The 13,374-nt window shown below is 37.7% G+C and overlaps 1 protein-coding gene across 1 annotated transcript in view; it reads left to right on the forward strand.

Moving 5' to 3' along the window:
- The window catches only part of syne3 (spectrin repeat containing, nuclear envelope family member 3), a 59,371-nt gene that overhangs the window by 17,859 nt on the left and 28,138 nt on the right, over positions 1 to 13,374 (forward strand). The window contains exons 7-9 of the mRNA XM_030044520.1: positions 1,434 to 1,570; positions 8,125 to 8,299; positions 12,488 to 12,670. Coding sequence (XP_029900380.1) covers positions 1,434 to 1,570; positions 8,125 to 8,299; positions 12,488 to 12,670 — 495 coding nt within the window. The remainder of the gene's footprint in view (positions 1 to 1,433; positions 1,571 to 8,124; positions 8,300 to 12,487; positions 12,671 to 13,374) is intronic.

A 13,374-nucleotide genomic window follows, 5' to 3' on the forward strand; every position in this document is an offset into this window, starting at 1 on the left:
TTTTTTTCCCTTTAATTTTATGGCAGTTTTTTTTCTACAGATCTGGTATGTTTCTTGTAATTTTTTTGTGCTAATTTTGTACAAATGTTTCAGTTTTTTTTTTTTTTGTTGTTGTTTGTTTTGTTTTGTTTTTCTTTTTTTCAATCACCTTTTTCCGTGTTTTTAAAAGAAATCAAGGTAATTTGCGCAGGTTTCAAATGGTTAAAGATGGGGCAAAGATGCGGCAGACTGTCAGACAGTGTGATAAGAAGTGTAGCTGTGGATCTGTGTGACCGCTTGTTTGGGGTGCGATAAGACGGTGAAATGAGCTGGTGAAGTGATCTGTCTGTCAGCTGCTACAGTCCAGGTGGATTGTCACCTGAGTGTGGCCATATTTCATTAGCAGAATGTGTTCTCACCATTGTGTAAGACATGAGAAATGGAGTGTAAACAGCTTTTGTATATCTGTACTGCGGTTGCAATTCTCTGTTAGGACTAGTATTTGACTGATTCCAGTCCAGAACTCACTTGAAATGGAATGCCAAGATATATCAAACGATTATAGGATGTGTGCGCCTTTGAAGCCCCTAATCTTAAAGAAAATACTGTTGCGTGCTCTGTGATTCGATAAGCCCATTTAGTAATTCATGAGAGTACATTTCAACTGCTGGAAAGAAGCCATTAGAAGGTTCAAGTCAGTAGATAAGTAGAAAATTGCATATCTCTCAGTGTCAAACTCATTTAGTGTTTGAGCTTTGCTGGATGTGTGTATGTCAGGTTTACGTGTGATACAGCATCTTCCATCTAATTTCTTAATTTCTTGCTTACTAAATGAGAGCCCCAGTGTCAAACCAATGGGGCTGACTAGGAACATGTTGTCATGCAAAACACATATAGTGTTTTTCAGGAATGGAATGAAGAATGGGTATTTTCCAATCTGGCGCTGGTGTCATTTTGAAATTCTGCAATTAGGTTTTATCAAGTTTTCAAGGACCCGAGGGCACTTCAATCACACAAACATTAAATGATGGCAGCAATATTTTGCCTTTTTTGACTTTCCATTGATGAATTAGCTCCACTTCACTGAAGTAGTACATTTAAAGGGATAGTTAAACCATTTTGAAAAATTTGATGTTATTTCACTTTCCCAGTAGCTGTTACGTAGCACAGTGGTGGTGCTATCTCAAGCAGTAATTTGTAAGAATGTTAGCTGGAGGGAAATTCACCTCAATGGCCGGAGGCTAATAGTTAGCATTTGGAGCATCCAACCAGTATCCAGCACTCAGTAACAATGAGAGGAAGAGAGCACCGCTGCTGTCCCACATAATAGCTGGGGGAAGTGAAATAATATCAGACTTTTCAAAATGGGTGAACTATCCCTTAAAAGGAGATTTGATTTGCTAATGTTTTACCTTGAGCTTCTTCTTCTTGTATTCTATGTTTGTGTGTCACAGGGTGTGAGGAATACCCTGTCAGCCAAAGAGTCCCAGGTGGAAGACCTCAAGGCTCAGCTCAAAGAACTTTTCCGATTTTCGGAGGATTCCCGCCATCTTTCTGATGACGTTCTGGCCGTTGTCAAAGAGCATCAGAGGTGAGCAACAGGAAGCCATTTAACTCAGTAGAAAGCACCAGGGGGGATTTTTCAGACACCTGCCAGCCACTGTTGTAACTAAGGACTAGCACAGAGAGCATAGACCATACAAGAAAATAGTTCCACTGTTATTTTTTTTTTTGTTTGTTTGTTTTTTGGGAAGTCCATCTGAATCCCGACTTGATTCAGATGGAATCAAGTCAAATAAATAAATAATAACTCATGAATAATAGGAGTCAAAATAAATAATAAATAATAACTCACGAATAAATAATAACTCATGAATAATAGGAGTCTTTCCATGATCAACCAGGCACTGTCTGTTAAAGTGACAAGAAAAAAAGTTGCAATAAAGAGCTCTTTTTTTCAAGCCGGCATTAACTGGGCATTTTATGTCTCAAGGAAATTGAATCAGGTCATCTGGACTTAGACCTACAAGACATTTCACCCCCTATCCAAGTGGCTTCATCAGTTCATAAGCCATTAAGCCATGATGGCCATTATGTGCTAACCAGAAACTGGTGAGTTGCAAAGTTCCACTGCCATTAAACCAGTTGGCCATTTTTGATGGTTTGGGAATTTTATGTCTTAGTATATATGGCCTTAAAAAATAATTTTCATTTTCAAAGTGTCTTTTTTTATTTTACTTAGTTGTTTTTCCTCAATAAGCCCTAGTTTTGTTGTGTGAGAGAATATATCTGTGATTACATCAGACAGAATAGAGGCAGCATTAGGCTTCATTTTAAAAGAAAATGCTGGATGATGACGCACACACACACACACACACACACACACACACACACACGCACACACACACACACACACACACACAAATCTTGTAACACACAGCTGTGCCCCAAAAAGGTCATGGACAGTTCTAAAGTGGCTGCATTTTAAATACTTGCATTTTAAATACAAAAGTATTCCTATTGTGTGTGTGGATGAGCCAGTTTTAGTAGATGTGTACAGTCGTTATAAAAAGTCTTTCTCTGCCTTGACATTTTACTCATTTTATTGTGCTGTTAAATTGTTTCAAAATACATTCATTTCAGGATTGTTACAGTTCTGTGAGCAGAACTGTAACAGTAGAGTATTAAAATATTAAAAGAATATTAAAGAGAAATTAGTCCAAAATAACAGTGCATTCAGGATTGGCTTGGGTTATACTGCTCCACTAACAAACATTTGACCAACACCTCCTCTTTGCTATCCCAATGTCATGATCTGCACCATCCGTAGCCTGGATCATGTGATTGGTCCTGTGTGTCTGTCTGTGTGTCTTGACTGCAGCTAATCTTGGAGTGCTTTGCTTTATTTGTGGTTCTGCAAAGGTTCCTTCATCGCCACTGTGCATTTCCCAAAGCAGCATGTAAAACTAGATTTAACTCTGGCTATGTTTGTTTATATGTTTTTTTAAAATAGCTTTTTTCCACATTGTATATTACAGGACATTACTGTTGACAGCATAGACACAGTACAATACACAACAATACATAATTCAAGTCAAAGGACAATAAAAATAAAGAGTAAATAAAAATAAGTTGAGAAATAAAAATATTTATATGTAATTATGTTTGTAAGCTAAATATAGCTGCACATTGTATTCTGATTTATCCTTTTCCATTTGCAAGCTGCTTATTCTAATAAGAGTCTATCTCAGCCCTCACTGGGAGGCAGGGAAACACCCTGGATGGGTTGCCACTCCATCACAGATTTTCTGATTTGTTGTAAGGATAATAGGGTTGTGATCAGTGGTGTAGTCTAGTTTATTCTAGTGGGTGCATGTGCGCACGCACATGCACGCGCGCCCACACACACGCTCACAGGCTCCCTTTCTGAAACGTTAACGTTAGCTCCAACTGTAGTGTCCCCCGAAATATGGTCAAAAAGAGCAGTACATTCAGAAAGTATTCAGACCCCCTTCACTTTTTTTCTTTTTTTTCAGTTTTGTTACAGCCTGATGCTACAATATTTATCTATCTATATATCTATATCTATCTATCTATATAGATAGATATAGATAGATATAGATATATAGATAAATAGATAGATATGTATATATATGTACAGTACAGGCCAAAAGTTTGGACACACCTTCTCATTCAATGCGTTTTCTTTATTTTCATGACTATTTACATTGTAGATTCTCACTGAAGGCATCAAAACTATGAATGAACACGTGGAGTTATGTACTTAACAAAAAAAGGTGAAATAACTGAAAACATGTTTTATATTCTAGTTTCTTCAAAATAGCCACCCTTTGCTCTGATTACTGCTTTGCACACTCTTGGCATTCTCTCGATGAGCTTCATGAGGTAGTCGCACAACCTCCGTACGCTCTTCCTACGCGGAAGCATAATTCAGCCTTTATACCGTTGTAAAGCCTCATTCGTCCTCTTTCCAATGAGATACTTGTAAGGATCCTGCATTTCTGGAATGAGTGACACCGGTAATTGTGTGGGAAGTTAGAAAGCCTGATTAGTCCCCTTTTCAATGGGAAACAAGTTGTAAGGATTACCAATCGATTGGTATGACCAACATGGTTAAACATGTCACATCACATCATTTCTCCCCTGTGATAAGACCAATTGGATTTGTGAGTTATACTGTTGGAATGCCAGTCCCCTTTACAATAGGGTATAACTGTAAGGATGAGGCAACACAGCTAAACAGGTGGGAAGCACAATATTTTATTCCTTTTCTCATTTTGCCATATGCTGTCAATTAAGTGCCAGCTAGGTACACCTGTGAGTGCAGTTTAATTTACCAACAGAAGAACATTGAAGGGAATTTTGATCAACTGAAAACACATTGAATGGGATTTTGCTCCTCTCAAAAAGGGGGGGAGGGGACTGAATTTGTGGTTGCTTGTGATAATTGCCATTATTAAGCACAAAAGAATTACTTGCATCAGATTAAGGCTTGCCAGTTGTTATTATATGGTCTCGGAACATGAGAGCTGTCAGAGCTGACAACACATTATGTAGCTGTTATCACAACATCGCTGCCCAGGACAACGGCACGGCTACGTGACTCAGAGGAGGACGAGGAGCAGGAAGATGGGGGCAAGAGATTGGCAGGTCTGTGTCGGCTAAGAGATGCACAACGCACACTAAGCCGCATCCACCGCATGTCAACAAGTTCGGGGACATTTCTTTCGAATATAAATTTTTCCTTTGTTCAAGTCCCTTCTCCAGAAGCTCACAACCCCTGTTGCATCAGCTGCTACTGTCACTTATGTGTGTGTGTTCTGTCTCCTTTTTCATGGGCTCATCACTGCCAAAATGCATTGCAAAAAATATTTTGGAGTTCAGCATTCTCTTCTCCTGTTAAATGCCACTCCGTTTCACCAGACACATCCATTTTATACAGAGATCATTAGTGGGAAAAATGTAGGCCTCATAAAGTAATACAGTTGACAAAATTTTATTAGGTAATATAAAATTATATAGAACATAGCTTAATAATTAGCAAAATTAATCATCATCATAGGTTTGAACTCCTGCTGGTAACTTTTTGTTTGACTCAAAGTCATTTTTAGGTTAGATGCAGGACTCTTTCACCATCAGCATATTTAAAGCAAAATTTGAACTTTGATAGAGTGTTGGGTTGTATAGTTACCCGAGAGGTTACCTGAATCCAGAAAACCGTATTTGTGTCTCTCCATTCAAAGCAGCAAAACAGGTCAGGGAACAACACTTTTACCACATAAACAAATACAAACACAACAGCCTATGTTAATGTAAAAAAAAAAAGTCCCTGTGCCCCTTTTTTGTGTGTAATTACAATTATTTGTAAAAATACTCAGGTAATTTCTTCCTGGTGCAAGGTTGCTGTGTGGACGTTTCTTGTAGACACTACCTGCCGGGTCTACTAACCAGTTCAAATAAGAAAATAATATCAACAAAGCACTTTAACTTCCTCATAAAAATGGATACTGAAACTTGTTAAGTGTGTTAGTGGGGGAACTGTTTTGTCACATCATGAAAGTGAATGGAGACATTGAAATCCAGTATTGTGGATTAGCAGCCCAGGAGAGCACAGAGCAGCTAATGAGGAGACTTCACCACCATGTGGACTCATATCACACCCAGAGAACTACACAACACAACACTCCACCCAACCAAGTACAGAGTGGGGTATTGTTGCTGACGTTTTAGAGAAAATGTAAATCCTCACCTTACCCATCAAATAGACAACCAGTGTAATATTATTAATGTCTATGATACTTTTATTATTTATTATTATTTTATTTTTTTTACAATGAAATGCCAGTATAACCCTATATATTCAATTGCATACATTGCCTAACTGTAATACACACAGACACACACCATATATTATCCAATAGATGCAGGTCTGTTCCCTATGTGTTGCTTTAATTAAATGTGCTCCTATTTATCTTTCACTACTAAACACATCTTATCTCAAATAAGACCCTAACCAGGATATGAGCAATTCTTTACAATATGATGTGTTTATAAAATCACATCTTCACTGTAAATGAAATTAGGTCTTTTTTTTTTCAGTGAAAAAAAGCTGAGCGACTCTAGTGTGACTTTAGTGTAAAACTGAAGTGGCAAACCTGACGACAGACGTTTTAGCTTAAAAATAAATCATTTCAAACAGATGATGTTTAAAGGATCATAGTTGTGATTTTGAATGTACACATTCCCACATTGCAAAAAAACAGTTGGCAAATCATGCAGGGTACTAAAGATTTTGCAACATATAATCAAAATGGCTCCATTTTAAAATTTGAATTTTTGGTTGAAACACCCAACTTATAATGTTCTGCTTCTTTTGCTCACAAAGTTGTCACCCTTCATAAACCATGGAACAGATAATTTGCTGTGGAAAGCAAATGTTTCCACAGACACTGTTTCTGGTAGAGTATTACACCCAATTTCAATTCATCAAAACACACTAGTGCTGCTTCTTTTAGGAAAACTAATATGGACGACTTTATTACGGTGATGGAATACTGGTGTGAAGAAAGTTTTAAGTCTCTGATTTTCATACCATAGTGAAATGAATGAAAACCAACAGCTGAATAAAATGTAGGAAAATGTATCAGAGCTGTAAAATACGACTGCTTGCTTTGGGAAAAGATTAGCAGAAACATGAAGTATTTACATTTTGTAGATATTACGCTAAGCATGCAAAATCACTGGTACGGTCCTTTAAATATTACAAAGTACTCAAGGTAAAATAGGTACAAGGTACCAATTTTAATTTGCAATTGTGTCAAGGGGATGTCATTTTTCAGGAGCAGAATATAGTTCCTGCCTACTTTTATGAAATACAGTTGGATTTTATGTCCCTTGATTTCCTGTTGTCTTTTTTCTTGATCTGCCCATTTATAGTTTAATCATTTTCATTAGCTATGTTCAGTATTTAGGGTAACAGATTACATAATTGAATAAGTTACTTAATATCTGAGTAATGGAGCAATGTAACAAGTTACTGTTTAAAATGGAGTAAAATGTCATTACAGTTATTCTTTTGAGTAATGCACGGTACTTATGACAGTGTCTGTATTAATGGTTATAATGGTTGACAGACAAGCACTTTAAAAAGCCTGTGTTAATGAAATACAACCAATAAAAAACAGTACTTAAATGGTCTGATATGTAGATAGATTTATGATTTATTGGTTTCTCAGTTGTGTTTGGCTTTGCTCCACTCTCTCCTTAGGGCTGGTATGTGCTCATTTCGTCATGGCAGGGCTTTACGTTAAGCCTCTCTGTCTTTAAAGGGAGTTATAGTGTCTAAAATCACCTTCGGGGGAGTTGAGGATACAAGATGACTTTGAAATGGGGGGCAGAAAATGAAACAGTGAAAAGACTGCCCAGAGACACAGACATCCTCTAAAATCATATCATTAGGAGTAAAACCAATTGAGAGATCTAAATCACCGTAAGTGACACCTTTTTAAAAGAATGAATTATGTTGGGAGAGTCAGTAAGCAAAATGTTAAGGATGGCTGGATATTAAAATCAAAAAGCATGAGTACTCTGCTATAGACAGGCAAGATAGTAACAAGAACATGTTTTCTTCAATATTGTTTTGTTTTGGGGGTGTATACACTAAAATACATAAAAGAGGGGCCTTATTAGCAGTTAAAAAGCCAGGATATTCAAAACTGGATAATTTAGACTTTGAAGCATTGGGAATGCTTTTGCCCTCTGGGCGTGTATGGGAGAACAGCTCTCTCTGCAAACTGGATGTATGAAAAAGTCTACTGTGAAGTGACAAAATTATGAACGCAGTCAATCATTATGATGGAGAAAGGAAAATAAGGCGCCTAGTTGGAAATAACCATCCACATCATCTTTGTCAGTGGCTCTCCAAGAGCAGCAGAATTCTTCTATAGAGGGCAATAAAGAAATGGATCTGAACTGATTTATTACTTTGTTTTTGTTTTTTGTTTTTTCTGACTCATGCACCTTGGAGGCACTGTAAGATTTTTTTCTGTGAATTTGTTCATGTGTTAGAATAATGTTCTTAAAAGATCATCTTAAAAACAAATTCCTTGTCAACTGATGTTGCAGTGTGAAGTGCCGAGCGGTGCGGCTGTGTTCAGAGTCGGAGTCGGGGCTCAGGAAAATCCTGCAGGACCCGCTGCTGGTGTTCGCACAGTGGAGCCACAATGTCTCCCAAGTTCTGGAAGCTTCTGCTGATGTCACAGACTTCTCCCACATTGCCATGTTGGTCCAGAGCATAGAGGTAAAACACACACACTCACTGTTAAAACATCTAGAGACTAGGGCTTCAACTAATGACTATTTTGATAGTCAATTAGTCATCGATTATTAAACCGATTAGTCGACTAACTGGATAATTAATTGCACAATTACTAAGTGACTCCTATTTAGTTATCAAGCCTTTAGATTTATTTGAATGTTCTTTTAAGCATGTGCTAACTGACAATAAAGACAATACATGTGACTTTTTCATTCAAAAATGTCTTGATTTAAACTGCTGCCGCCACCATTTTGCTACATTTTTTGTTTACCTGTTGCTTCCCAGTCACTGTTTGCGTAACTTATCAGAGATAGTAATGATGCAATATGGCTCACCCCTCAGGAATCAGCTCCAGAAAACAATGTCAGGTCAGTGCATAGCATGAAAAACGCGCGATGATGCAACCAACTAATTAGCAACAATTAAATGTGTTGGCAACTAGTTTTGTAATAGATTTTTGTCGACAATGGTGACTAATCGTTGCATCCCTACTAGAGACACTGAGAATTGAAAAATTGAATCCAAAGCATTCTTCTTTTTCATGCAGGCTATTTTAATGTATTTGGAGAAATTTCAAGACAAAGTGGATTTCATATGCGGGAGGGTTCCAAAAGCTCAGTCAGGTCGATTGGTATGCTGTAGGACCAAACAAGGCAGCTGAGTCCCTGATGCAAAGCAGTCTTGCCCCACAGCAGACAATAAGATAATCATGGACCTTTGAGCCTGATCTGTTGGTGTTGGTGCCTTTCGTCCTTCATGGTCTGTGGTACTTCATCTGAAATGTGTACTGTCACGTTAAATTACACTTGTATTTGACTTTGTTTTCCAAACCATAGTGATGGGGCGTTCCTAATTCACAAATCACTGCACACAAAAATGTTTTCAGACAGATGCACATAGTCTTTAATTCTTTCCATTTTTATTTTATTTTTTCATTTTTTTTATTTTATGTATTTATTTTTTGGCAAGGAAGACATCCTGAGCAAACAATGCATTTTGCATACACTTCTGATTTGCTCCCTAGCTCCGCCCTGCAAATATTAAATACATAATTTGGCCAGGATGCCTTAATTGCAAATAAAAAAAACAAACAAAATAAATAAACTGAATCAAAATTGAAAGAATGAAAGCCTAAGGGCACTTGTCTGAAAACTTTTTTTGTGTTTATTTGTTATTTATGGTCACTGTTCCTGCTGTCACCAGCACTATAAAAGGAATACATGGCTGTGCACAGGACATGTAATGCCTGCTTGATCATGGTGAGAGAAATTTACTTTGTTGCATATTTGTATTTGGTTAGCTTAGGTTCTCATTGCCAGGGCTTCTAGCCAAATATCACATGGACTCACAAGTAGTTTATTGATTGAAGCAGGTTTAGGTAACCAGTCATCCTGACAGGTTAGAGATTTTGGTAGTAGTGTAGGTAGGGTGACCAGATGAGATTGGATGAAATTCAGGACACGAGTACAGCAATTTCTAATTTACACCTCTTGGGTTCAATTGATTTCAAAACGACACACAGTACTAAAGGAGTAGAATGCTCCAGAGTTCAAATAAACCACTCCAAACATGCTTGGTATGACTGTGTTGTTAATGAATCATGTTATGGAGTCCATGGCTTGCCTTGGCTGGGATCATAAGAGAAGACGTGCCCTATTTTCAGAAGGTTGCGAGGTACAGTAATTAAATAAGCTGAGGAAATCAAATCATAATCTATTTACCATACTCTTTGGAGCATAGGAAATGGAAGCCATCCCATGCTGTTACTGCCAGTAGACGTCAAACAGAAGAACACTTTCTCAGAGAAAGGCGCCTTCATCAAGCTAATGCCTATAAAACAGGCAGAAATGGAAATTCATGACATTATGGGTGGGGTAAAATGAGGGTTTCACATACTGTAAATGCAAAGGAATATGAGCTTTAGATCATTCTTACTAACACTCAGTTCTACCATTTTGTGTGTGTGTGTGTTTTGTTTTTTTTTTTTGTTTTTTTCACATTCACTACTACAACTTTCCTGTGTGGTTCTTATTGTCTATCCCTATCACTTTCTAGGCCATCTATTCCCCAAATGTGGTATGCCTTCCCCCAGGAGTATGCAGCAATTTTTTGAAAATGTCATTTGTAATCATAGTGATTGTTTTTCCTACGCGGTTCGTATGAGAAGCATTGTAGGGAAGTCACTCCTTGCCAGAATTGAGCTGCTGTACTCTCTGCTGGGTGAGAGTGAAAAATATATCAGAATGATAGCAGACTCTGCTCATGACAGTCTAAACATCATACAGTCGTACAGTTTGTGTTTTTAACAGTTAACCTAGCTAGCATCGCTGTCAGACGTGTATGTTCACTGAAAAAAAGACAAATGGTTAAAAACAGGCCAGTCCATCCCCACTGTAGAAAAGTTGCCAGTTGTCCCACTGAGAACAACTTTGTCATCCGGCCTTCCTGGATTATGATCACCACCTTTCTTTTGATTTGATTGTAAGTATTCATTTGTTATCCTCCAATGAAGTTTCCAAAATTGCTAACAGCAATGCGATTGGCATAAGCAGTGATGCTGGAAATGACATACATACGCCAGAGCAGAACCAGTTTTGAAGTGTTCTTAGCAATTCAACCAAACATAAATTGGTGTGGAACCTCAAAAAATTGGTTCCTGCTGTAACCAAAGATAATCAGCACCTGAAGTGGGAACTGTGATGACAACGAGAGTGGGCATGTATTATTCTCATGGACAACGGCAACATTGTTTTTGGACAGTAAAAACTGCAGGGGACCAAAACTGCCTTCTGAAAAAATGGAGGGGACATTTTTTTCAGTTTTGTTCTTATCCACCAATTTTTTCTAATTTTGTTTGGAACCATTCATTTCTGGAATTCACCAAAGTTTTGTTATTCTTCCTTTTTTCTTACGTAAGAGAAAATTTTACATGTGGTTGAGAGCAAGCTCACCAAGACAAGTAACAGGATGAGAAAAAAACAGTCCACAAATTGTTTGCCCGACACAAGGAAACATATTTTTTTTACACTGACGAACATAAAAAATGCATTACATAATGTGAATGATTATTTTATGTTGTATAGTAATTGTAAGGATCAGAGTAATAAAGTAAAATTGTTTTAATGCAGATGTTTGAGTGTTCATTAAGATAATAGCCTAAAAAGCTTGTATGAAAAAAAAAAAATAGCTATATGCATAAATTAGTTTTAGAGGATTTGTAGAATAGAACTGCAACTCTGTTGTTGTCAGGGCTTCATTAAATGTCCAGTCCTCCTATATTTGTCACCGTGGACAGTTTTTGGAAAGCTAAGAATATTTAGTGAATCTCTTAAAAAATAAGAGAAATTTAAGACATATTGCTCCATCTGGCCCAATGTGCTATATACTATAAAGGTGCACCTGAGTGTGCAAGCACTAGACAACACACATGGAATTATTTTTGTTATCATCATGCACTGAGCACTAAGAACTGTCATGCTGTCATAACCATGTATTTGGTCATGACATGACTCTGTGAAAGTGGCTTCTCTTCTCTCAACCACATGAAACTGATCCAATGAATATGCAGACAGGCTGTGTAAAAAACAATTTGAGACTGACATTCTTTCCCATAAAACCTTACGTGAAGGCTTTGTGTGCCTCATTCCAGGCTCATCCCTCTCACTGAGGCAATAAGTAATAGAATGTGAACAGTAGTTCACATTCAGCTAAGTTTATCCTGAAGTTTGAATAAATGAGTAAAAAACACATTTTTTCCCTGTGGTACTGTTCGTGTGACAATTACAGGATGCCTCAAGAGCTTTTACTTGATACATAGATCACATTTTTGCCCAAAATGCCAGTTATATCCTTCTGGCTACAAAACCTTGAAAATGACAAATTTATCTACAATGTGGGGTGCCGTTGGCTCCTTGCATCCCCCATTACATTCCATCATTTAGACTTTTTCTTTTTCTCTTTTCCCAAACTTTTACTGTCATTGTACTTGATTTCTGGGGGCCTTCTTGGCAAACATTCTCTTTTCATCATCTCTGATTTGCTTTCCAATGATTTGTTCTCCAATTTCTATTGCAGGATACTCACAACTGGGATAGACAATGTAGCACACCAGCGATAATTGTACAGAATGTATTCCCAGCACCATTAACCCACCTTTCTCTTCCATGGTAGCGGTTGCTGAAGCGTAGCGTTCAGCTGCAGGAGCGTCTCAGCCTGCTTCAGGTGAAGGGGGATCTGCTTGCCTCAGTGTTCGACCCTGAGAGGACTGATGGCCTGATGGGGGACCTGAGCGCCGCTATCAGGAACCGGGAGCTGCTGCACTCCCAGCTGCTGCAGAGGAAGAGCAGGCTACAGGTGGGAGGAACAGCAAAGGAAGGATGGCCCTAAAATGTCATCGTCATTGATTTGAACTTTCTTGTAATATTTGAATATAATCCATTTAAAAAGACTGCTTGGATTCTTACGAATTTAACCATACAGGTGTGACAAATTCTCCAGGTTTGGTTTTGTGAACTCCTTCTCTGTAATGAGAACGAGAGCTTCATTGGGAGGGTATTGCACCAAAACAAATGAAGTGGGTACAGACCAGAAAATGACACGATTTTGCTCATTAAAAAAAAAAAAAAAGAAAAAAGAAAAAAAAAGTTGGACAGGAAGTAGTTTCACCATTTCAGAAGCTGAATGCTTGAAAGTGCTCTGATAATGTTTCATTGACAAAGGTGTTGTTGTACAGCAAAAAATTACCTTTGTGTTGCCACTCAAAAAAGAGTTAACTGACCAATCTTGGTGGATGTATTGTACTCTCATAGAGCATCAAATACCACTGTATAGGTAAGAATGCGAGCAGGGGAAATCGACATTAACTCAAGAGGTTGAATTTCTTGTTAAAATGTATTTAGAACAGCTCAGAAACAGTTCTCCATGCTGTATTTTATCCCACAAACAAAGGTATAGCAAACAAACCTTAAAAATGCAAAGCAAGAACACTTGTATATTAGGTTTTACATGTTTCATCATATGAAATTTCATAATAATAAATTTCTTGGTGTTCTCAGGTT

Source organism: Myripristis murdjan, chromosome 22 (assembly GCF_902150065.1).
Source record: "Myripristis murdjan chromosome 22, fMyrMur1.1, whole genome shotgun sequence".
NCBI classification, from domain to species: domain Eukaryota; kingdom Metazoa; phylum Chordata; class Actinopteri; order Holocentriformes; family Holocentridae; genus Myripristis; species Myripristis murdjan.